Consider the following 26,523-nt stretch of genomic DNA (forward strand, 5'->3'; position numbering starts at 1 on the left):
GTACTACTGCGTACCCAGCTATTCATCACTTGGTGTTTATTAACTTGACTTTTCCTTCCCAAGTGTAAACATTTGTCTTTATTGAATTTTCTATCGTTTTCAAGGTATTTCTCCAAGCTAATGTTGACCTCTAGTCTATGAAAACACAAACTTGGTGTCATCTGGAAGGTGAACAACATTCACAAATTTTGTAAGTGTACTTTATCAGCTGAAAGTTAAAGAAACTGAATAATGCTAGGACCAGAAAAATCTGTTTCAAAAGTTCTCTTGTTTGGCAGAGAGCATCAATAATAACATAACTTAAACAGTTGAGGTGTGACTCTATAATAATTTCATCTACTTTTTAGTTTATGTATGAGAAAATAGCACTGACCCATATTATGCAATATTTTTTTCTACTGATTCCCGCATTTCCAAGCAAGATACTCTGTCAGAACAACCACTGGTGGTATTTTTTAAATACAGGTGGTAGCTGTTCAGATACTGCTGCAGTCAGCTCCTTCAGTATTCTTGAGTGAATTCCACAACTCTGCTGACTTCAATGCATCTTACTAAAATATTCTGTAGTTTATTCTTCTGATATTCTATGTTTGAAAATTAATTGCACATCCCACCTCACCTCCCCCCACCCACAACATATTTTATGAAGACCACACCAAAATAAACACTTTACAATTCAGTCTTCACAATCATGTCTCATTTATCAAAATCACCTCTATATAGTTTCAGAAATTAATGAACTAATCAGCTATGTTAGTTCTTCCTTATGGAATATATCAGTTTGGGAGTATTCACTCATGCTCATGTAGTTATCTCAGATTAAAATTCACTCTTTCAACAAAATGCCCAATGAAAAAAAACATGCTTATACAAAAATCTGGGGACTATTAGAATAAAGACCCAAGGACGTGAGAAAAAATATAGTTACTTTAATGTTGCATTTTATCTCAAGAATGCACAATATATTTTTTGCTTTTTTCTCAGTGAATATAACAGTAGATATCCTCAATACAATACCAAATATTAGGAGTTGCTAGGGAGCGTAGCGTTGGAAGCTGCCTGTTTTCCTGTTGCTTACACTGCCCTGCAGACAGGATACTGGGGTCAAGGAATTCAATCAGTTCCACATCCTCCTGCAGCAGAACTTCCTGTTGCAGGATGGTACGGAGCGTGTCAAATCGAAATCCGACATCCTTACCACATAGAAATGGGCAGGAGAAAAAACAGGCATTAGTAAAGAATATGCAAATTCTTAAAATTAAGTTAGCAAAACAAGGAAAACACCCACACACACTACACTTTACTGACAACAATCTGTTCCCAGAGTACAGGAATGTTTTCAGATATATCACAAGTAGCTACTTTTTTATTAAACTTGTTTAGCTTTAAAAGCTCACACACTACCTAGCAGTTCAGGCTTGCAGGATGCATCACACTGACTTTGTAATCTGACCTAGATAGTAACAATAACTGGAAACAGGCCACAGAGTATGCCAATATATTTGCATAAGAATCAGAGAGGTATTGTATCTATCAGATCATTAAAAAAACCAGAAAATACTTCTTTTTAAAATGTCGTGACATCATTTACATCATTAACAAACAACCAAAACTTAGAGAAAGAAAGAGAGATATTGCAAATTAGTCAACAAAAAGTCACTTGTGGACACTTAGTAACAGTAGGGTCAATGCACTGGACTGAAGCCCGAAGCCACGGCAGTGGAGTACTCTCCTGCAGGATTCTGTACCTTTCCCAAGGGAACTCAATCCAAGCATGAAACAGCATGGGGCTCCAAAGACCTCACACTTGCTAAACTCCAGATAAATTTCAGGGAGTTCCTTATTTGTGAATTTGATGCCATAAGCATTTGCTACTTTCTTCCCCAACTATAGCTCTTGAAGACAAATAGACAACTCTTGAAGACAAATACAACCATCAGAGAAGCCCCCTGAAATTGTCATTTGAATACTGCACCAAACCACAATTACTTCAAGTTAAGAATGCCATAACAAAACCCAGCGAACACTGAACATGTGCATCTCTGCATCTAGCTAATTACAGGAGAGAAAAGAGAATATTTCTGAGAAGTCTCTAATAGAAACTTTTAACACAAGTGTGACATTTCACAGTACAAAATCTGTTTCATTCTGTCACTGACAGAATGAGATTCTTTATGAAACCATAAGATAGCTAGTTTAGAAATTTAATTCCATGCACAGATGTCACCTCAGATAACTTTCATTCTACTTTTAATGGAAAACATTTGTTTCAGGACTGTGTGCAAGAGGAAACTCTGCCCTCCTCCGACGCATCCTGTGTCATTTCAGAACTCTACTGTAGTATGCAGCAGGACAAACATGTTTTCCATGTTCTTGGGTTACGTCTTCATCTCAAGAAAGTAAGGCTAAAAATTGCTGTTAAGATAATACCCTCGATTCATAGGGAAGAGGGAGGAAGAAAAAAGTCAATCAAAGATCACTGATGAGAGATTTTCAGAGGAAATTTTGTCCTCCTGAGATAAAGGAGAACTGAGATACAGCAGAACTCTGTGAGAAGTGGAAAATTCTAATTTCTCATGCTGCTTAACATTTTCTTTTGAAACTCCATTTGAGGACATCATCCCTACATTGTAGTAGAAAAAAACAAATCAAAATTCTAGATTCTGGAACAGTCTGACTAAAGTGACATTTGCAAGCCATACTAGGAGTGTGAAGGAGCTGGGTACAAGTTAAAGCAGATCTGAGACAAGCCCAGACTGGAAAGCAGTGCTGCAGAGAAAGAGCAAACAAAGTTTGATTTGCCTTTCCCAAATGCAGAAGCCCTGTAGAGAGCAGTGCAGAAGCAAAGAGGCCAGAATTGGTCCAGGGCCAGTACAGCCGCACTGTGGTGGTGCTGGGCCTGAACTAACAAGCTGAAACAGAGGGTGAAGCAATACTCAGCTGAAGCTCTAGAACCTTCTGTCTTAGGTGGTCTCTACAAGGCACTAGGCTGCAACACATGGACTTTCTCAGCCAGCGTCTCCCCACTGCTTTCCACCAAAGGGGTACCCATACTGCAATTAAACTCATTTCAGCTTTCAAGAATTTCTTTAATTTCTCATGTATTTTTTTTTTTATTATCTTCCACAGTTTGAACATCTTCAACCTGGCTACTGATACTGTTCCTGTCCTTTTATGCCCAATTCGGCACAGTAACTGAAAACCAGAATAAGGATTATCTAAAGAATAAGTAAAACTCTTAGAGCCGAACCCAGCAATACAGACCAAAGATGTTGTTCACAGGATGAGATACAGAGCAGAGGAAGACCTGTGGATTAGGAAAGGAAATGGAAAAATAAAAAAAAGTGATCACTTACCAGTCGGTGAAGTATGTCATCATTTTTCTTGTACTGTGGAAAAGGAAACCAGCTTCTAAAAAACTCAACTAGTTTTGACAGGATGCTTTGCTGAAAGGAACAGAAATTACTCCAATTAAAAATAAAAACAAACAAAAAACCAAAGCCAAAATTAAATAAATAACAACAGACAATGCTTTTATTTCTGCATTTGATTTTCTTGTTAACTCAGACCCAAGTACCTGTAAGGAAGTTTCACTTACTGCGTCTGGCCTAACTTCAGAGTACACTAAGAGAACATCTGCTTCCCGTCAGTTTGCTTGTGAACAAGAGAATAAAATATAACCTTCAGTAACTCCACTTATTTGGAGCATAAAAGATTGTTATGTTGTTCTGCTAAAAATAACTACAGCTAAGATTAGATTGATCTCAAGTTGGCAGCTACTGCATTGATATGAAAGACTTTCTCTCTCCTGCGGGATAAAAAACCTGAAGGTTAAATGACTGACAGGCTGAAGAAAAGTGAAAAGACAGGGACAGGGACAACCTCTCCTCAGCAGCCCACTGCAGCTTGAGCACAAGATTCCAGAGGAGCTGTGAATAGAGGCAGGAAGAGTGATGGTAAGAAGAAAAAATGCCCCAGAAATTCCCTGTCCACACCAGTGTGTGCCACCAGGTATTTTGTCTATATGCTGCTTCCCATGCAACCTATAAATCCACGCTTTTGTCTGAGCTGTAAACATAACTTCAAATGCCAATAATAGAGGGACTCCCTCTCAGTCATCACACATTCTACTCATGTATCTTCCTAAAACAAGATGCATGACAGATTATAACTGAATAGATGCATGGTTTTGCTTCAGTCTGCAGCCATTCAATGAACAAAAAAAAAAAGCAGCTTTTGACACATCGTTGTATCTACTTACCTCAGACTAAACTGACAGGAAGTATTTTTCAAAATATTTACTTATATATATTTCATGAATTCTGAGGCCCTGTCTCAATCTTCAGACTGCTGACATGTAATACAACCAAATAAAATGTATGCCAAAAAAAATTAATTGTGAAGAGCTTACATTTTGTGGCATACTGTTTTAAAATAATAAAACAAAACCCCATACAGATTCTAATAGCTCAATGTATAAAAGGTGACAGCTTCTGTTTCTCCTTCTTGTTGGTTTTGTTGTTGTTTTGTTTTGTTTTGTTTTTTATTCCCTTCTTGTTTGTTTAACCCAAGCAACAGGAGCTGAGAGTTTTGTAGTTAACCTGTGACCAGCCTGACAGCCTTCTGAAAGGCAGTGTGACCAGTGTGGTGCAGCAGCCAGGGCAGAACAGCCTTAATATCAGGAACTGTCACCCTAAAGCCCTTATGCTACACAGTTTTTGAAACAACTTATTTTGGTGCCCATTTAAGTAATCTAACTCAAGCTTTTCTTTACAAATGTCTCATCTTTCTGTGTACAGTTAGATTTTGAGATCCATGCCACAAGTTTTTAGGTCAGTGGAGCAGTAAACCAGTAACAGGGATCTCATAATGATAGCTCTTCCTGAAACACTGACGTAATTGTGGCTTATTAGGAGCTACCCCAGCAATTCACACTTGAGACTATGGAATAAATCCAAGTGATTGTATTTTGATGTTGCTCAAGGGCAATGACATAAGTCAGAAGGCTGTCACTAATTGCAGCACTAGATTATCTTTCAAGTTTCTTACAGAGTGGTGCAAAAGGAAATAAAATTTTCTGATCACAATTTTTAGAAAATTGAAATCAAATAAACAAAGGTCTTGCTCTGCATTTGAATTTCAGACATATTTCACTGCGAAGTACTCCTCCCTGTACACTGAAAGCAGGGTACAGAAAGAATCATCCATTTAATTTAAGACTATGCCTCTTGAAGCCTATCATTTTCAACTGCTTAGCCTTTGTAAGTATTTGGATTTTCATAATGAACATTTAAAGCTACACTAAGGATAGTTTTAAACTTCTACCAGCTTACTAAACTAGACTGTGGAGTTACTGAAAAAAAAACCCCTAGTGTGCTACTTAAGCAATCTTTTAGTTTATTCTCCATGGTTGAGTTTAAAAATAAAAATCTGAGCTTGCATAAACACTCAACAGGCAAGTCAGTGCTTGAAAATACAAAGCAAGACAACCCACTGTCTTGGGCTGTGACCCAACAGAGTACAGCAACACAATGAATTATTCGGATCCTTGGAATATTGTCTCACAGTTTGCATTCCCACTGGGAGTGTTACTGACAAGTAAAACTACTTTCACCAACACACAAGTCAGGTCATGTTGCCAATGCTTCTGGAGTATTCTTCTTACAGCTTTAGAACAACACTCAGTCAAACTCTCTGTAAACAAATAAAAAAGATGCATAACTCCTAACATTTAAAAAAATACTAGCATAGTACATACACATTTTAGATAAATTAATTTGAATCTAAAAAAGAATTCTAGGGACTATTTTTCTTTTGTAGAGAAATTCTGTGCACTTCAGAAGAAGATAATGCTACACATTGAATACCTTGCCTTAAGTGGGTGGGAGCCCCAGCAAAGGCAAAGGATGGTCCCTCTGCCATCCCACATCAGGTCACCTGCACAGCTACTGAGGGCTAGCCCCAACACGACCCTCAGTAGCTGCACCAAGACCAGCTCTGCTCTAATGATAAAATATCATCATATCTAAGGTGTGACAGTATAAACAATTTAAACATTCGGGTACGCACAGCAGTCTAGGAAAATGACTGAGAAAGGAAAGATGTAAATGGGAAGTGATAAATTCTGTAAAGATCAGGCAGAATTACCAAAATGGGATTTAATTCCAGAAAACAAGTGTAGGAGCTCTTGCTAACAGTAGTTTTAAGTATCAAGTGATCACAAGACCAGGACTTGAGCTGGAACTTTCTCCAGAGATTGGCACAGCCAGGAACACTGCACTTACAATTACTATGCTGAATCACATCTCCATAATCCCTCAGATGGGAGCTTGGCATTTCATCAGCCTCTAGAACACAACCTTTAAACACCTTCACAGCTTTTTAACTCAGTGTTCATTAAGACCATATTCTGATTAAAACAAGGCCAAAAAACCACCACCAAAACCAGACACCCTGAGAAATATTTAAGAAGTGCTTCAAATTCAACCGGTGCCTCTGCCTTTCCTTAAGCCTGAACCACACACTCTGCTTGGCAGCACAGCAAGATGCAACAGAAACATTTGTATCAGTCACTAGGAACCTCGTTTTCTTCCCAGATCTGTTTTTTTCAGTCCCTGAAGATCCCAAAGTAGACCTTTGCCGTGCCAAATTCTTGCTGCATGTCACCAGCTTTCAGATGCTCAGGCTTCCCACTTGACAGAACACAAGAGGAGGAGACAATCTCAACTCAAAGACAAAGCAATACTCCGGCTTTTGCATTTTTATTTTAATAAAGTGTTTAAGGCATTTGGAAACTTGCTTTTCAGAACAGAAGGAAAGTGATATACACATACTGAGAATTATTCAGCATGGAACACCATTACTCCCTGTAATCATAGTTACATCAAGCCTCAAGGAAGATCATTTTATATTAGGACTGTGGGTAGGTACGTATTCGAAGTCAGAAACCAATTATTTTCCAGATGTTTTAATATTTCTGTAGACTAGGCCAGTGAAGGCCAACAGAAGGGAAATGGTAACAGTCTCATGGAAAACTGAGGAAATGACTGGATAGGAATGCAAATTATTTGTCTGTATGTCATAAAAAAGTTGCAACAAAAAGCCTCAGATTCTCCTAAATCCAGTCTACTTTCCTAAATGTGTGGCCAGCTGCCTCTCCCTCATTTTCTTTCCTATTGAGACACCCTCCCAAAACAGGACACAGAAATCAAATGACAAAAACAGACTTTCTGACATCAAATTACAAAAGAAAAATGTTAACTTTTCCCAACCAGTACTGGAATTGCAGCAGGAAGAACCTATGACAATTTACCACTAGAAACTACACACAGGTTTCTTCCTCATTTCCACTATGTATCCTTGTCTAGACAGAGATGAGACGATGTGAACATCACCTACTATTTGCAAGAAATGGGCAGCCTGTTTTCACACACCCACTCACTCCCTTCAAGTTGCAAGGCAAACCATGAAGAATTACTTCTACATCTGACACAATACCGGAGGAATTGCTCCCAACACAATAAAATTAAGTGTAAAATGCTTGAGGGGAAGGGAGGGGAAAAAACCAGAATACCTGAGGTTTTTAAAAGCAGTGTATCCTAATACTTTTGAGTTTCTTAACCCCACAACACTTTCGTATAAAATTCAGTGGAAATTATATACACAAACACAATGTTATACTGATTTTCTGAGTGCCACAAAATTAACTATTCAAAATAATATAGCTAAGTGACAGTCCATGCATTACTTCATAGTAACCAACAGAACATCAGTAAGTTAAATATGTTGTCCTAATTTTTAATTAACAGTGAACAAATGTTAACATTTAATAAATACATAAATAAACATTTAATCAAAGTCTTCCTACACTAAGTCAGAATAGGTATCTTTAGTGTAAACACACCACACAACATCCATTAGCTTTAAAGAGAAAATATATTTTCAGGTGGTTTCTTGTGGGTTACGGTGAGTGCCAGCTGACAACTCTGAAAAGCAAGCATAGTAAACCTAATATTTCCATGAATACTTTTAAAAGTAGCTCAAAATAAAGAAAATTGTGAGCTAAATCCTGATTTAAATTCAGCCTTGCTTTGTGACCAGTGATAGAAGCAGTCATTATTACAAATGCAATAGCTATCCACATCAACTACCTCATTCAGATTGGTTATTGCATTTCTACTTCCCAGAAATCCTCTTTCTTAATATGTTTTGTCACAGACAAAGCTATACTTAGCAACTGAATGCCTGGGAAGGGCTAGAAACTATAAATATTCTGTTCTTGAAAATGACAGGTTCTATTCCCAGAATGTCATGCTAAGCTAACATAGTAAGATCCACTACATAAGATAATTTTCAACACTCAAAAAATTATTTATCAAAGCCTCTTGTTTTCCTAGCTTACATAAGTGCAAAGAAACACTCCAAACTATACTGATTAACCATGATTTTCCAAACACATCTGCAGACAAGAGATAACTGGTTGAGGTTTATTGTCTGGGGTTGTTTTCCTTTGTTTTTTTAAATACAGGAAGCGATTTCTCTCTGTTCTGATTTCTCCTATTTGTGAAGCACTGCAGTTCTCTTGTGAGAAGATCAATGCTCAGCAACAGGAGAGTGCTCACCTTCTGAGCAGCATGCACAGTCTGCTCTCTTTGGCTTTCCGCTGCTGCACATTGCTCTGCCTTCTGCGACACTGAGGAACATACTTCAAAATCTGTGTGTCCCAAATCCTGCAGATATTGGTAGAGTGGGGAATTCTGAAAAGAGAGTTAGAAAAAGAAAAACGAGAAAAAAACAATGTTAAAAATCATTCCATGTTTCCCACAAAACACCACTGTGAATTCAGCAACCACACAACCAGCAATGAATGGACTGAGAAATGGAAAAAAAAATTAGAAAAAGGCTTCTGCTCTCTCCAAGCATGGTACTAGTATTCTGGCTTTAAAAAAAAAAAGAAATCCCATAGCACACAAAACCCAAAAAAACTCCACCCAACTTTTTTAAACTCCTAAAATGTAAATGATTAAAACTAATCATTTACAAACAGTCCTTAATAAAATAGAAAAAGTATGGAATTCTGATCACCAGAGAATGGTGATATTTAGAACGATTGGATATTTATCTATATAGACCTCTGAAATTTCTTCTTGTCATCTGCACCACATACCTAGATTTACTCAACTCTTATTTTCTGTTTACAACTATATATATGGCAGTATCTAGGACAGACTTGATGAAAACAATACCTAAGATAACTCCAGTTCTACTCAGGACATGTAAAGAGACTTCATTTTTAAGAGAAACTCTCAGCAATCTGATATAGCCTAGTTAGACAGGGATTAATTCTGACCCCTGAAAAATTTTATTAATGGGAGTATGCAAACACTAGCAAACTGCACAGGAAGAACACCAACATCTTAAGAATTTAACATACTATCAACCACAATACTGTATTTAAAAAGTAAAAACTTTAAATAAGGCACAGTTGTGGAGGTCTCCAGAAATAAGCACCAACAGAACATCTGCTACTAATTGTTACATCAACTTGCTGGTGCAAGTTGTGAAGGGCCCCCCTACTCTGACCATGTACCAACACAGCAAATCTCAAATCACTGCTTGCCACGCAATAAAACTTGGAAGCCATTATTCATATCAGCTGAACAAATTAACTAGTTACCTTTAGAAATTTTGTTAACCCCATCACCAAAGTGCTATTTTAATCCCTCTTACCTATTTAAAGCATGAAAAATCATACTTCTGTTTACTCTGTTTCAGTTACTCACAAGAGATTCAGCATCCAGTCATTACCTGAAACTTAAATATTCGTACCAACTCACAGGTGCAGACAATCACACTGACCCACAATGACAATGATTGTGCGAAACACTAGGATAGGTTAATGACTCATTTCCTTGTGAGAATATTTCCAGTGTGACCACACAATCCTAAGGTTTTTCCAAGTACCCCTCTTCCACGGTTGAGTGCTTTTTCAAAATGCATCCAACTCTAATTAAACCGTGCTGTTCTGGACCGGCTGTTTCTCTCTAAGTAGAACGTGCTATTTTACCGGAATTCCTTAATTGAAATGGAAGAGAAAACATAATAGACTAGAATACTTGATCTATTTAAGACACTTAAATTCACCTAATAACTTCAGGACAAAACTCAGAATATGCATGGATATGCATAACCTTGTCTTCTTAAAATGGTTTTCATACAGAGCCAGGCTGTGCACTGCCAACACATCTGGAACAACCTGAACACCTCCACACAAGAACCTTTAGGGTAGCATGGAGGTTTCAGTCAGCACCAGCCAAAATTTTCCACATTTAGATGAAGACACAGACAAAGCAGTGGGTGAACAGAGAATGTTTTCCTCAAAAATCATAGTTTTAAGGCCTGCTCCAGGCAGAACTTCAAGGAAATCCTATCTAGGCTCTTGCCAAACCTGACCATCATCTTGACCATACTTGCCACAAGCAAGTTCAGCCATCATATGACACATGACTGTTCTTGTACTTTAATGGAACTCACTGACATACAGACAGCTGGCAAAATAACCCAAAAATACCAAGGAGTTTTTCTACTAGTATCTCTGGGTGCACCTTTCTTTGGGGTCCATGATGAGATAATTTTTTTAAAGCTAATCAAGAAAAACTGTCTATTGCTGTTTAGATTAGTTTAATTTCCTCACAAAAATGGATGAAGGAAGGCAGAATGAGAGGCAGAGACAGACAGAGACTATCCACTGAAGACTGAATTATCTAAAATCCTGAAAGCTATCAGTAGTAAGTGAAATACAGCATAGATGTAAGAATGTCCAATTCTTCCCTTTTACTGGTTACCTAGCTATGTCACAATCTTCCCTCTAACTGTAATTAGTAAATTTTCTACTCTACAGAGATAGTAAAAAATACACCATCTCTCCAAATGTTAATGAAATTTCAGCCTCTAACTAGGAAGAGTAATTTTATTTGTTGTTGTCATTAAGGTAGAATATAGGCACCTTACTAGTTTTAAATAAATCCCTTTGAATAACTCTTAGAAGGCTTTTACATGGTCTCATAATGGGTAAATTTACATTTTTTATCACTGCTCAGAACTGGAAATCAGATTTCTGACTATTAGGTAAGGAAATGAAAGTTAATTAAAATCTAACGTGACAGTTTATCATCTATTCCTTTACGTAGACAATGGTCTTCCTCTTTCAGTTTCTCAGAAAGTACTCAGGCTACAAAAATCTTCTCCAACAGATTTCTTTGGCTCCACATGCTTCATCTTTCCCAGTCTTTCTAAAATACTATTAGCAGAACTTACTTGCATATTGGAAAAAACCTGTATTTTTATAAACTTCAATGACCAAGAACTGTGCTGTGACTAAAATTCCTTATGTATGTAGAACCACCATTGTTCCCCTTTCTGAATCCATTAGAAGCATGCAAGATGTGGATAAAGAAAGCAACAAATAAGAAGTGGGTTGAGGCCCTTGTGAAATTAGATTATTAAGAATCTTAACAAACTAATCACAAAGTTCTTCCACTAAGAGTGAGGTCTCTTGTGTAGTACAGGCAGCTTTATTTTGCTTAGAAAATCTGAAGATTACACTCCTATTAGAAATACCACAGATGGCATACATACATTAGTCTATGCTAACACAAACCCACACTGTTTATTTACTTATTGTATTTCATTTCCCACTGCCTAATAAGCCTGTCACTTGCAAAGCTGTGTGGTCTGTATAACTCATGGTTGCCTATAACCAAAAGCGGAAAAAATGGAGCATGTCTCCACCAATCTATAGATAATATCTCCCATGACATATGTAAGTAATGGCTAGAAAACCCATTAAAGCAATTTTTAAAAGTTGAAGGGTAGATTTTATGTATGGGGACATTCCCACAAAATTTCCAATATTATCAAGGAATCAGAAAATTATTAATTATGCAACTACAAAGTTGCAATATGATACCATTAAAATATCCTATTTTGTATACTGTGTGTTTCAGTACAAGAGACAGAAGTACTACACTTAATGCTTACAAAGCATGTTTCATCCTCACAAAGCTTTAAAAACAATAATTAAATCTCATAACGTGTCTGACGTACCACAAATTATACCACTGAATTTTTAGCTTAGATCCTTACCCAAACCTCTCATTCCTAAAAGCCTTCTTTCCCATAAAAAAGATCGCAGATATGCACATATTCTTGCACATGCACTTCTAACTGTGAGAAAAGTTCCTTGGTTTCAACTCATGCTGTTGTTCATCAGCACTGTCAGGCTCAGCTGTTTTCACCTGCAAATATCATGATAATATTAAAAAAATATACTTCTTGGTTGGGGAAAATAGGAGGCCTCTGCCTTTTTTCCTCCCAATTTTCTTTGCCCGGAATTCATACATTCCTTTTTACAACAGTCCAACATTAAAAAGGAAAAAAAAAAGCATAACAGCTTTTACATTTCTGCATGTGATATAAATGCTACACTTTTATTTCAAGCAATTCATGACACACCAGAAAGTTTATCCTTGCAAGCAGTAATAGATTGTAATGAAATCAAAAAATCAAAATCAAATTAAAAAAAAAAAAAATTTGACTTGAGAAAAAGCTTTTATATTAGAATGTGAGGTAAAGGCAAGTTTGTTTCAGTGGATGGCACAAAGAGGGAATTTTAAATATAAAATCTCATCTTCCTATTAATAGAGGATATTATTCTAGAGGAATCTATTCCAAGTACTTTTGAATTTTTATTTTCAACCACTCTCAGCTTAGATAATAACTATAATTATTAGTATTACTCCTGTTGACAGACAGGTTTTTTTGTTTATTTCTAGTTGTGTCTGGCAGAACGACATGGTAATGAATAATGTACAAAGTAGAGAGGGATTTTTTTTTTAATAATGCAGCTTATTATTATGTTACCATCATACTATCAGTTACTGATAGGAAATATTATCTAAAATAAGTGCTGATACCAAAACAAGTTTTTTCAGCAATATGCTGTATTTATTTCTGAAGTTTCCTCCAAGATGCTGCTTCTTCTTCTAAGTCACTTTCTGGGACAACCTAGATACAGGAGACAGAGATTACATTTACAACCAGGGCATTTTTTTTATTACATTAATTGCCCTAAATGAGTGCTGGACATGAAACAGTTCCAGAACAAACAGAAGACTAAAAGCCATTCTTCTTTGGTGTACTTCATACGGATTATATATGAAAAAACTTGTTAACAAGGGAAGCAAGATAGTCAGAAAGAGCTGATGAACTGTTGATGAATACAGTTTTTGAAAGTTTTAAGAATCAGAGTTTTCTATGGACTCAGCTGAAACCAACAAAAAATCCACTTATCTTTTTATGCCTTTTCTAATTCACAATAGTCATACTGCAAAGTCATTCAATTGTAACCATTTACAGGACAGTACAGGTTTATTTAAGCTCCTGTTAACAGAATCAAGAAAGAAAATCTTTTCCCCCTCATTCACAACTCCATAAGCATACTTATTTAAGATCCATACTACTAAAAATTATTTAACTCACATACATACGTTTAATTAAAAGTCTCCTTTTTTCATTGTTGAAAGGTTGAAACTCATTCTAAACCCAAAATATATTTGGCAGGATTAAAGAACAGTCCACTAAATTACTTTGGGTTTTTAACACTTCTCCAATGCTTATTTTAATAGGGCACTGACTTGGGTTAGGAAAAACCATCATCTCAACTGAAGACTAAGCATTGTGTTTGCAATTATAAGACAGTAAAAAAATCGAAATCAAGGCAAATACTGAAAGATAATCAAATATAACATTGCCTACTACTGTGTGATGGAAAGGCTGTTTTAGTAGAGAACTCCCCAGCCTCAGAAAAGAGTTTGCTTTGTATAGATAAATATTCAAATACTTACATCTATTAGAGCCTTGCAAGCACAGATATCGCACTTTAATACGTGAGGCATTTTTTGCATATTCTGAGAAAAACCTTTCAAGCACGTATCAGACTAAGACACTGTTAGCTTTCATAGTCTTGTTACAATAGCAGCTGAAAATCAAAACCACACCCAATTATTTTTGCTGATGCATCATGAAGTAAATGACTCAGGATTTCTCCAATAAAGACAGGGGCTTCCCTCACCCATATTCTTTACTATGATAAAATTTGCCACTTAGTAGCTAATGAAGCAGATTAACCTCAGCAGTAGTATTTAATGATATTGCACAAAAAAAAAGAGGCTTAAAGATCTCCTCTTAAAATACAGATGTTTTGCAAAGCTGAGGTTTCCAATATGTCAAACACACTGTGGGAGCTTAAGCCAACTCCAAAATAACCACAAATTATGAATTATCAGTTTAAAACCCCAAAAGATTAAACATTTCTACCAGAATGACAGCAAAGGCTAAGGTATGTTGAACAGGTGGCTAAACTCAGAACAAATTACTAGTACAGAAATCTTCCCCTCTCCCAAAACAAATCTGAAAAAGTTGAGCTAACACTCACAGACAGTGCGATCTTTGTCTCCTGGAAGAGCGTATTCCATTTTTCTCTTTGGTACTGCTCCCATGCACCTGACAGAATCTCGCCCACCTCCCCGTTTCTTCCTGCTTGTCCCTCCAGGATGATCCGAGATGAGGATGAGAAGAAGCCGTCAGTGTAACTGCACCTGTGTCCCTGCACAGTGGCATTTTCCTCACAGCATCAGCGGATGCAGTTTGAAACTTCCCAGGATCATGCGATTTCTCCTGACTAATGTGGCTTTCTAACTGGGAGGAGGGAGATGAGGATGACAGATTGCTAAAGGCTTTTAAAAAGATACTGCTTGAAAGAATTATTGCACATTGATCTCATATTCAGCCATTAATAAGACTTTCCAAGCAAGAGTATTTAAAAGCCTCGGTCATATTCTCCTGGCTGGTAACCACCTCCTACTGAGCGCCGACTGACAAAGAGCCAGGCGCTGCTGACAGGGCTAATATTAGACAATGACCTCAAGGCAGCCAAAGAGTCATTTAGATTTCCTATTCTGCTTTCACCACCACAGCAGCACAGACCTTGGTCTCTCCAGCACTACTGTATCATCTGACTTACAAGTAGGCTCTGAGAACTACTTTAAAGCCACTGATCTATTACTGTTCCCAGATATTTTCTGATGCACAGTATCTTGGCCAGTGGCAGGATTTGGCATGGGGCAGCAGCATGGGCCTGGGTCAGGGGAGGTTTGGGTTGGGTATCAGGAGAGAATTTTTCACCTCGGAGGTGGTTGAGCACTGGAGCAGACTCCTCAGGAAGGTGGTAATGGCATCAGGCCTGTCTGAGTTCTGGAAGCATTTGAAAAACCCTCTCAGGCTCATGATGTGATTATTGGGGTGTCCTGCATGGGGCCTGGAGTTGGGCTTGATGACCCAGCTGGGTCCCTTCAAACTCAGTATAGTCTATGACTCTATGATATGTACCTAATTTAGCATGGACTCACATGTCCTCAAGAGTTTGGGAAGTTTTACAGCCTGTGTGTGTTTCTGTATCACTGTATCTCTGACATGGGAATGCTCTTTCCTTTGCATTGTACAGCAGGTGGTTGCACATTACTGACATTGTGGAAAAGCATCAGAAAAAAATACTACACACTAGACAAAGCACTGAAACTCACTGAAAGCTCTGCCCTGTTTACCCATTCAAAAGTGGACCTGCAAATGCAGGTGAAAGCTGAGCAGGTCCTTTCTGACAAAGACAGAGGTAAAAAATACTGGAAAAACTGCAAGTAAATGTGGTAAATGTTCCTTTCCCTGATGGACAAGGTAACAAGCCAGCTGACTCTGTACCTGGAGCTGTGGGTGGGAAGTCACTCGTCATGCAGGTCCATCAGACTAGGCTGATGATATAGCAAGGGTGGTTTGTTTTATAATAGTTACTAACAACTCACAGATTTGACTCTTCATTTACATTCAAAACTCAATTAATTAATTAATGCATCTGACTGGTAAACTAGTGAAGTATCTCTGATACATTAGCTCCAAATAATCAACTTGTTTATCTATTATTGATCATGTTAACTAATGACAACACACTGTGCAAACATCTTTACTGAAGAGAAAAGCATTCAAGAAACAAAAGGCAGTCACATTAAGAAGATTAAAAGAAAAGTATACTGAGCAATTCTTTCTATTTGTGTCTCAAGGAAGTTGATTCATGACTTGAAGTTGTAAAAGCAGTACTGCAGTATTAGTCCTGCTGTAAATGACTCCAGGGCAACTAATACAGAGGAAGATTAAAAAATAGACCTCAAGATTTACTCTGGATCATCGTGTACTTTCATCTTAAAATCTTCGATTAAAAATAGTAACGGCAATATAGGTTTACACACCATATGGCTCATATAATACTTTTATCTATCTGTTCTGATATCCAAAAATGCTTGATGAGTTGACTTGGCCTCTGCAACAACCAGACTGTTCTTCACATAGTTTTAAGCTTGCAGTTTATTTTATTTTCTCTCTGGTATCACCTGCTCCCAGTCATGTGAAGAAAAGAGCAAGTCTGTCCTCCCCTTCAACTTAGCAAACCGCTGAGAAGCAAAATATCTGAAATAGTCCATCCATCACCAGTCCAAGTGCCTATACAGTACACTGCAATCTCCCCGGGCTGCATTCGTATGGTCAATTTAATCTGCCACTACCAGTGGGCACAGCCGAAAGCTGCAGTACCACTTCAGAACACTGACAGTAACAGTTATGCAGCCAAATGGTGAGATGGAACAAGGAAACAATGTGATAGAAAAAAAAAAAGATGGATTTCTCTTTTTTCCACATTCTTCGCCAGGTTAGTTTATAGTCTAATCGGTCTCCTGAGCCATTGGACAGCATCACCCACAAATCCAGGTGCCAGCATAAGGAAGAGGATGGGAATAAACCGCAAAAGAGGAGTGAAGCCCAAACACCTCTTCTGCCAACAGCCCACACTTCAGGCACACAAAGCACAGTCCCAAAACCAGCTCATTAGAATGACAAATGAACTGTGGCTTTGACAGAGCTGTGTATTTGTACCTGGCTTTATTTCATGCACGTACAAAACATAAGAGTACTACATCTTTACTCCACCCAACATTCAGTGAGAAAAATCCTGTTAAAGAAGCATTACTGACAGTACCGTTGAAGGTGTATGAATACTGTTTTTCAGCTTCTTTTTCCTAATGTATGTTTGATACATTATTTTTTAGTACACAACATTATGGGCCTGATGCTTGACAAAAATCACATGATTTTGCAAGTCCTAAAGTTTTCAGGTTTTTGAATGAAAGTGACTTGAAATTCCCATCACAACAAGAAGTGTCTGAGGTTAGATTCTGTGGGGGTTTAATTTGTTTTTGTTCAATTTTTTAAACAAAATAATTTTAGGACAGTTTATTCAGGTGAAGAAAACATTTGTGAAAACACGTGACTGAGTGTTTTGATAAAAGCTCAACCTTTTAAACATATAGTTTACAAGGGTTCGGATAAGGATTTGAACATATAGTGGTGCACCAATATTCTAAGAAATACCACATTTTAGACGTTTTACTATTGTAGGCATGTAAAGTACACATCAGCTAAAGGCTGTTCAGTATTGTATTGTGCTGGGAAATGGTGGTGCCTCTTCCTAGAATCTCTCTTTAAAATCCTACAGAATCTGTGGACCAGAACATTACATGCAGGTATCCTCCATGCCCCTCAGCACCAAGCAGCATCTTGGTTTGATGCCTAAATAAGCACTGAGAGTTGTCTTTCTGAACCTGACATTGGAATGCATTAAGATGTTGCCCAATATTTTCCTTCGTGCCACATCCCGCCTAAGCAGACTCCACCATTCCTACCTCCTCCCCACGCAGGCCTGACACAGTGCCACAAAGTTACCAGCTCTGCTGGGCCCTGGTGCTTCCTTTCTCTCTTAGGATGGCATGCTCCTTGGAAACCACTTCCCCACTGTTTTCAGGATTCATTTCTCATATTAGCTTCTTCCACTACAGCAAGAAGACAAAGAGCACAGAACATGTCTCTTCAAACTCTGGAAAGGGTAACTCTATTTCTGGAGTTTCCTCCAGTGAAGGGAAGACTGACTGCTTGAGGAAGGGCTGGTTGTGAAATGAGAGCAGCTGTTACACGTTCAAAATCTTTGCTCTAGTTTGTGGGTTCAGTAGAGCTGTGTTCAATGTTTTACACAGATAGAAACTTATGAATTTGGACATGAGGTTTTTGATGCTCTTTGTGCTCAACCCCAGTTTGTTTTCTTTTTAAATATAGATTAGCATAGATTCTGAGAATTGATGCAGACAGGTGAACCAAAGGAAGTCTCATTTTGTTACCTTGGTATTATTATCCCATTTGCACAAAAGAGAATCTGAAGTCACGAAAGAACACATACATAGTTTATATTGTATTGTTCAGTCTGGGATTTCTACTGGGCTGAACAACCCCAAATTTAAAAGTCTGGAGTCACAGTAATGATCAGATCCTCTAGATCTAGAGTAAAAGATTAGATTCCACAGTGACACAATCATCATGACACTCAGCCAGTCCTTTGATGGGGCTATTCTTTAACATGTATTACTATTAGTAACAAAATAGCTAATGAATAGCAATATTAAGTAAATAATAAGGACAGAACTGGTTGTAGGAATGGCATAAGCCTCATTAATCAATTAAAACAATGGCTCAAGGAGAAAAAATTTATTTCTTAATAAATTTTTTTTAAAATGGAGATATCATGCCAATGAAATTAATTCAGTATTACATTGCACACAATCCTACATGTAAAGCTTTGTATTTCAAACACTGCATATGCAAAAGCCCTTAAAAATCTAAGCTGGTGGCAGTTTGATATTGTGTGTGTCAAAATCATACATTTGTGCAGTCTGAGTAACTTCTTCTGAATACACAGAATAGAAATGGAAAACAACAGAAGTCACCTGCAACCCTTCTACTAGAACCACTCTGACACAGTAATTAGGGATTACGCTTCAACAACAGTCTAGGTGAACCTGAAGGAAGGAACATCTCACACATGAGGGGAGGCTGAGAGAGCTGGCACTGATCAGCCTGGAGAAACCTCAGCGTGGGTCTCATCTCTAAAGAAAGGGTGCAAAGAGAACAGAAATGAGCACTTTTCAGTGGTGCTCAGTGACAGGACCAGAGGCAATGGGCACGAACTGAAACACATAAGGTTCCCTTTGAACATCAAGAAACATTTTGTCAGTGTGAGGGTAACTGAGTACTGGCACTGGTTGTCCAGAGAGATTGTGAGATCTCCATCCTTGAAGACACTCAAAAGCCATCTGGACATGGCCCTGTGCCACTGGTTCTAGATGACCCTGCTTGAGCTGGGTGGTAGACCAGATGACCTCCAGAGGTCCCTTTCAGTCTTCAAACATTCTGTGGTTCTGTGAGCACAGCTTGAATATCTATCCAAAGGTAAAAAAAAAAAAAAAAACAAGCTTGCACAAACTCATTAAAATATAGGACAAATTACACAGCTGAAAGCAGAAATTGGAAGCTGAAAATGCAGTGTTTGGATCACCTTCACCCCAGCGTTCTGAAAGAATGGGCACAGGAGATGAAAGATGCAGCAGAAAGGATTTTTAATAAATCTATAAACTCAAAAGCAGAAAAAATCCAAGCATAGTGTCTATATTCAAAAGGAGAAAAAGCAATCAAGAATATGACAGGTCTATGAATTTGATCAAAAGCCAGCATGCTACTGAGAATAATTATTCTTTCTTGCAAAATTCAAAGACAAAGAAGAAAACAAATGATCATCAAAGAAGGTATCACATGGATTCACCAGAGGTAGATTGTGCCAAACTTACTTGACATCTTTCTTTGATAAAACAGCTAATTTTAGTAGATAAGGGAAATGCAGGAAGTTTATATGGACTTTTTACACTATGCTGTATGGATATGGACTTTTGATACAGTGCCATATCAGTTAAGATAAAAAAGATGGGAAAGGAACCAAGTATGTTGATGGCAGAGATAACAGTGGTCTACACTGAGTGGAAAGCTATGGATCAGAAGGTTAGTAATGGAGTTCATAAAAAATGAGTCTTTGGTCAAGGCTTTTGAATTTTTAAAAGCTTTAATATTTACCATAATTAAACTTGTATCAAAAAGCTTGCTAATGACATTTCCTGATAACACCAAGTAGCACTGTATATGCAGAAAAGGATTGAAACATAATAGGGTGACCTTAAGTGGGTATTGATAATGGCATGCAATTTAACAACAGACAACAGCAAGACCTTACACAGAGGGACTAATAAAAACAAACTCTCCAGTAATGGGGAAGCTGTTGATAATCGAGAGTCGTTACCCTATCGTATTACAGGTGAGTCAGACAGTATGAAGACATAAAAATGTTGTTTGTAGGCCCAGCATGCAAGAAACGAAGTATTCCCAGAAGCAAAAAATGAAAATACTTGTATAAGAACCCTAGCAAGAATGCCAAGTACTATGCTACAGGATGTGGTAAAGAAACATGAACTGAATAGACATGAAAACCCTAAAAAGACAAACCAAAAATGATGAACAGAAAAATCTGTTTCATGAAAGGAAGCAAAGATATATTGGTTTATCCAGCCTAACATAATCCTTAGCCAGAAGAAGTTTGCTTTCTATGAACACATTAGGAGAGGCAAATTCTCCCCCTGTACGTGGCACTGGTGAGGCCATTCCTTGGCTACTGTGTTCAGTTCTGGGCCCCTCATTACAAGAAAGAGTTTGAGGTGCTGGAGCGAGGCCAGAGAAGGGCAGTGAATCTGGGGAAGGGTCTGGAACACAAGTCACGTAAGGAGCAGCAGAGGGAGTCACTATCCCTGGAGGTGTTCAAGAAACAACAGGACCATGGTCCTAGTTGATAAGGTGGTGATCAGTCAAAGGCTGGACTTGATCTCAGAGGTCATTTCTAACCTAAATGATTCTGTGATTCTGTAAATTCTAGAGACAGATAAGAACTACGTAAGATAACAGAAAACATTGGCAGATGTGCAAGTAGGTATGAAGTGGCCATGAATAAATTTCCAGTCAGGAATCAGATGGCAGTTATAAATCAAAGTAACAAAGTTCTGACACAGTCCCTCAACTAGCATAATGATGCAGAAATTTAGCTAGTTTGAAAAAGAAGCTTCTTTAATTTATACATTAAGAAAGAAAAAGAAAACAAGAAGGAGATCTTATTGTCCACACAACAATAAAAAAACCTAACACAATTCCAGTCTCATATAAATACACAAAATGCCAAAATTTTCCAAAGGATTCTGAGGTAAACTGTAACTGCAGCAGTTTTTGTATAAAAACGCATCTTAAGCAACTTAACATCAAATTTGTTATCCCTTAAAAAATTAAGACAGACACGGATAAAAACCACCATGTATTGTTCCTCCATTGTTTAGTACAATCTGCTCTACACTGCCACAATTTTTAATTTGACGCACTGCTGGGCAGACAAGCCCAGGCCCAGCATATCAGGGGCACCTCTGCCTGTCTTGGGCTCTGTTCCTCCCCACTGTTTTTGTAGTATTTTAATTGAAAGAGCAGATGCTTGTAACAAATGCAAGAACTGAAGTGCTGGGACTATTCAGTCAGCGAATAAAAATTGCTGGCTGCTGCAGGAATTAATTTATAAATTGGATAGAATATGGCAGCACTTAGTGGATAGACTAACTGCCCATCATACATTATTGTTCAATCATGATGATCTGCAGTGGCATTTGAACTCGATAGAAAACACTGCTTTCCCAGAGCAGAAATGCCGTGTTTCTGCTTCCTTTCCTTCAAAGATAAATTAATGTAAAAGATACTTTGACAGTGAGAAAAATGACTAGTCCTTGGAAGCTCAGAAATATTTATCAGCAGGCCATCATCTGTTTGATGCTGCAAAATTTTTAATGTGGACACCTGCCACTGATGTCTTCAGGACCAGCTGGACAGAGCTATGACCCGAAAAAACATGCACAAAGTAACACTGGACATAACTGTGATATGGAACACGTGAAGCATATCCCATTTACTTCCTTCTCCTACCCATCCTTTTGGGTATGAGACACATGAAAGATCCCCTCTTTCCTGATTATGCATTTGTTAGCACGCTACGACTCCTTACAACATCGATCGATATCTTGCTGAAGTGAGCTCCAAATGAACAGAGAAAACAACACAGCAACTGAAGTCTAAATGCTAATGGCCTTCCTGCAACAGGGATTGCTGAAGAACATGGGAAGTGACCTACTGAGGTGCAGAAAAAATGTAGTTGCTTACCAGAAACAATAAATAATTAAGGGGGAGAGTTGGGGGCCCAAGAAAACAAAAATTAAAAATGCAAATATGCTGTAGCATTAACTACCCCAATGCTTTTTGGCTCCTTGCCAATTCCTATCTCTGGCCCATGTGTGAAGTATGCTCATAATTCTCTGTGGAGCCTTCGTTTTAGAATGCTGTGAACCCTGCTGAGCACTTCAGAAGATAACTTTTGTGTGTATTTCACAGTACCCATTTTTATGAGTTAGCAGCCCATCCAGTTTTGCAGTCCAACCAATTAGCCAACCCAAACAGCCTGTATTCGTCCTACTGTTGCTTATCTGACTTTCTTATGATGTACCACAATATATGACAGATCTGTTACTGTGTCACTCAGTATACCTGTAAGTGTGTATGGATATAAACACACACACTTGGTACAGTAAATATATCCAAGAGCCTTTACTAGTGACAGAAATCTGTTCCCAAAACACAAGGATAATAGTGAAGAGCATATGCAAGGAGATCTTTTATTCTCTGTGCAGCAGAACTTTTTCAATCAAAATGGTAGCTGCTGCATGAACTGAAGGACTGTGAAACTGTAAAACAAGTATCACTTTTACTGAAGATAGAAATGCAGAGTGCAGGCATTATGCCTGTGAAATAAATTCTCACCACAGATTTATTGTATGAAAGGAAGCAATTTAACATAGCAGCAACGTAAACAACAAATTTATTGTTAGGATTGAAGGTTGGTTGTGGATGAACACAAAACTTCGTGGTACGGACCAAAGACTAAAGAAATACTACTTACATAGCTGAGAAAAAAAATAATTGCTTATGTAAGGAGTGTTTTCCATCCTGGTTAGAAGAGAAGCCTTATTGCTATTATAATAATTATTCATTATAAAGACAGCATTTCTCTACCACTTTGTACACCTGCAAAACCAGGTGCATCCTCCATTAAGATACAACTACACTGACCTGCTGCAAACGGACCCTATTTTGTTACCAAACCGCAGCAGTTGATGTATTAACTACCGTTTTAAATAAGGACAAGATGCTACTGTGGCTCTAAGAAGACGTGATATAACCAGAAAAGGTTTATGCAAATCCAGTAGTAACACAAATACTACAGAGATAAAGCAGTCTCAGTGCTCGCTGAAAGACACCTTTTACGTGAGTGACACCGATCCAGATGGCAGAATCTTTTAGCTATTTACTCCCTCTGCCCTGACCCTGCAGCTCGGCCCGGCTGACCGGGCGCCGCTTCGCAGCCCGAGCGGTGCTCACGGGCAGCTCCGAGGGAACCCCCGCCGTCGCGGGCCTCCCGACACCTCCCACCGCGGCCGCCCGACAGCGGGGCCGGGCAGCCCGGCCCCGCCGCACAAAGGATCGCCCGGCCCCGCTGAGCCGTCCCGCCCTCGGCCTGCGCGGAGGGCGCGGCGCTGGTCCCGGGCAGCTCCGGGGCGCGGGACACGCCGAGCACCGCCCCGACCCGCCGCTCCCGCCGGTCTCGCCCGACGCTACCCGCCCGCGGCAGGCGCTGTCCTGGACCGGGCCTCGCGCCCGCCTCACGCCACGCGTCCACCCGACCCGCTCGGCGCATGCCGGCCGCGGGGGCCGCGGCGCAACGAGGGACGAAGACACCCGGGCCCAGCCCGCACCGGGTCGCCCCGCGCCCACCTCAAACACCACTTCTTCGTCGAACTCCGGTGTCATCCTTGCCCGCCATGCCACCCCCTCCCCGCGGGCACGCTGGGAAACCGAGTCCGCCGCCCCGCCGGCCGCCTCGCCCCGCCCCACTGGGCGCTGCCTGGTGCCAGGGAGAACTACAGTTCCCAGAAAGCACCGCGGAGCGCCCGCTTTCGGGCGCCCTGCGAGCGGTGCTGGTTGGGGCGGGACCAGCCGGGGCGGGGCGAGCGCCCGGGCCCGGCAGGGGGCGCCGGCGAGCGGCGGCTGAGTGCGCTCCGTGTGCTGCGGACGCGGGGTGGGATGCGGCGGTGGCGGGCGGGGGGAGCTGCTCCCGCTGCTCCTCTGGCTGGGTGGCGGCGCGGGGGAACAATGGGCTCCTTCTCCTCGGCCCTCAGAGGGGCCGTGGCGTAAGGGACGAAGGGAAGCGCGGCTCCGCGCTTGGGGAGCACCATGAGCTCCGCCGGTGAGTGCCCGGGGAAACTTTGGGGAGCGGCGGTTTCCGCCCGCCCGGCCGGCGACAGGCGGGGAGTCCGCGTGCCCCCGCGGCCGGACAGCCTCGCCTCGCTCGCCCCGCGGCGGTGGGGACGCAGGGATGAGGGGCTCGCGCCGGGGGACGGGAGCCGGAGTCGCCGGCGCGCTCCCTGTCCCGGCAGCGCCGCGCGCTGCGCCCTCGGCTCGCTCCGGGGGCAGCGCTGGGAGGCGGGCCGGGAGCGGTCGGAGCGGTGAGGGGCGCACCGCGCACCCGGTCGGGTGGACAGCCCTTCCCAGAGTCTGCTACGGGCTCTCCGCACCCCTCGGTACATTTGGCCACGGGGCCGTGCGGGCACGTTCTGCCCGGGGCTGGAGCTGCTCCGGCTGAGCCGGACTCTGCGCTCACCGCCCCGCGGGTCCCGAGCGGGTCCCTGCGCCTGGGCTGAGCTGACGGCGGGGAAAACCTGCTGGGAGCCGGGTTCAGGCAGAAGAGCCAGCACCGGGGCTGGGGCTGTCGCTCCGTCTGACTCCGCGGAGCTGCGAGAGTTTGTCAGCTGCGGCTTTGCTTCGGGGATGTACCTGCCTTGGCCGGGCTCTTGCAAGCAGGAGCCCCACGGGGGTGCTGGAAAGCGTTCGCTTCTGGCCTTTCCAGCTGCTGGTTGGAACTGACCTGCTTCCGTGCTTTCTTACCTTTCCTCCCCCGTTTCTTGACCGCTGCCAATTTAACGGCTAAAAGAGCTCCAAGGCAAATTCCTGGTTCAGAACAAGAGCACCTCGTGTTTAAGGGAATTGCTCGTATTTATATTTGCCTGCACGGTGGTGTGCTAACTTAGTACTTTTGTTCAGCCCTCTGTTAGTAGATTCCTTTCTTGTCTGCCTAAAGACGAGAACAGGAGTCGTTTCTGCATTGAAAACGTGTCGTGTAAATTATGATGTATTGGATGGAAACAGGGCTACTTGTAGGGTTAAACGGGAAGCAGCGAAGTGCTTCCTGTAGGGATTGGGGTGGTGGGTGTTCTGAAGAAAAAGCAATACACAGTCATCAAGCAGAAAAATCAGTGCAGTTCTCAGTGTTTTCCTCTCAAATATGTCAAATTGTTATTAACTCCAGTGTTAATTAAGTTTCCGAACTCTCATTGCTAATCAGAATTTACTGGAAAATGAAAAGCGGTTTAATGCATCTTTCTGCTTCATTTAAAACAGTCCTGTTTTTAATATATGTGACAGAACGGATTTTGTTTAGATTTTGAAAAGCATGTAATAAAGCAGGATATCTCTGCTTAACAGCTGCACTGTATGTTCCAGTTTTAAGTAGTGCCGCTGATAGTGCAGTTCACCCCTAATCTTTCAAGAGTTAAACAGCTGTGCAAACAAAGTAAGTGTTAGGGGGTGCTCAAGAGCTTAAAGCTGTTAAAATTTGATACGGTACTAAGTTTCAGAAAGTTGGGTAGATTTTTCAGTACTAAATAGTGATTTCGGGATGTTTAGATCTTAGGTGGTATGACTAAATCAGCTTTATGTGTACCTTGTAGTGTTTATGGGAAAGGTGAGGACAAAGGGGTTCTGGTGAACAAAGTAAGCAAAAGAGAAAGGGATGCTGAGGAATATCAGAAAAGAAAGTGGGACAGTTTCATGGCAAATCTAAATTTTAGCAAGTTTTTTCAAGAGGGAGGCATATAGAGTAATAGTGGGCAGGAAGAGGGAAGATGAGGGGTATTTAAGAGAGGATGAAGAGTATTTTGTGTGTGATGTATTATGTGAAGGTAAAAAAATAAATGGGGAGCAGGTGAAACAAGATTAGAGATTCATGATCCTGCTGACAGCATCATGACAGCTTTTGACATTTCAGTTTAGGAGTTCCTATGCAAGGTATGACAAGGCTGAAGACTGCTAGAAGAAAGTTCTGAAGATTTAATATCCCTCTCTTTTTATTGCTATAGAACATAGTGCCTGTAATAAATAGGCATTCTTTATAAAGCTAATGCTCACATAAAAACTTACCAATCCTGTATTTTAATTTCAGTCCTATGATCTGTAGAATCTATTTCCTACACTGAAATTATTTAATCGTGAATTCCGTCCTTACTCCGGTTTGTGCTATGT

General features: G+C 40.2%; 2 protein-coding genes across 5 annotated transcripts in view; one reads left to right on the forward strand and one right to left on the reverse strand.

Annotated features, from left to right (window-relative positions):
• The window catches only part of VEZT (vezatin, adherens junctions transmembrane protein), a 60,321-nt gene extending 36,287 nt beyond the window's left edge, over positions 1-24,034 (reverse strand). For all 4 annotated transcript variants that reach the window (XM_048300250.1, XM_048300249.1, XM_048300253.1 and 1 more), the window contains exons 1-4: positions 23,941-24,034; positions 8,622-8,756; positions 3,357-3,446; positions 1,018-1,193 (exon numbers count right to left, since the gene is read on the reverse strand). In XM_048300250.1, the coding sequence (XP_048156207.1) occupies positions 1,018-1,193; positions 3,357-3,446; positions 8,622-8,756; positions 23,941-23,976 (437 nt within the window). In that variant the 5' untranslated portion in view covers positions 23,977-24,034. The remainder of the gene's footprint in view (positions 1-1,017; positions 1,194-3,356; positions 3,447-8,621; positions 8,757-23,940) is intronic.
• Positions 24,035-24,246: 212 nt separating this feature from the next.
• FGD6 (FYVE, RhoGEF and PH domain containing 6) overlaps positions 24,247-26,523 on the forward strand; it is a 73,439-nt gene continuing 71,162 nt past the window's right edge. The window contains exon 1 of the mRNA XM_048300884.1: positions 24,247-24,412. Coding sequence (XP_048156841.1) covers positions 24,400-24,412 — 13 coding nt within the window. The 5' untranslated portion in view covers positions 24,247-24,399. The remainder of the gene's footprint in view (positions 24,413-26,523) is intronic.

The sequence above is a fragment of the Corvus hawaiiensis genome, chromosome 4, assembly GCF_020740725.1.
Source record: "Corvus hawaiiensis isolate bCorHaw1 chromosome 4, bCorHaw1.pri.cur, whole genome shotgun sequence".
In the NCBI taxonomy this organism is placed as follows: domain Eukaryota; kingdom Metazoa; phylum Chordata; class Aves; order Passeriformes; family Corvidae; genus Corvus; species Corvus hawaiiensis.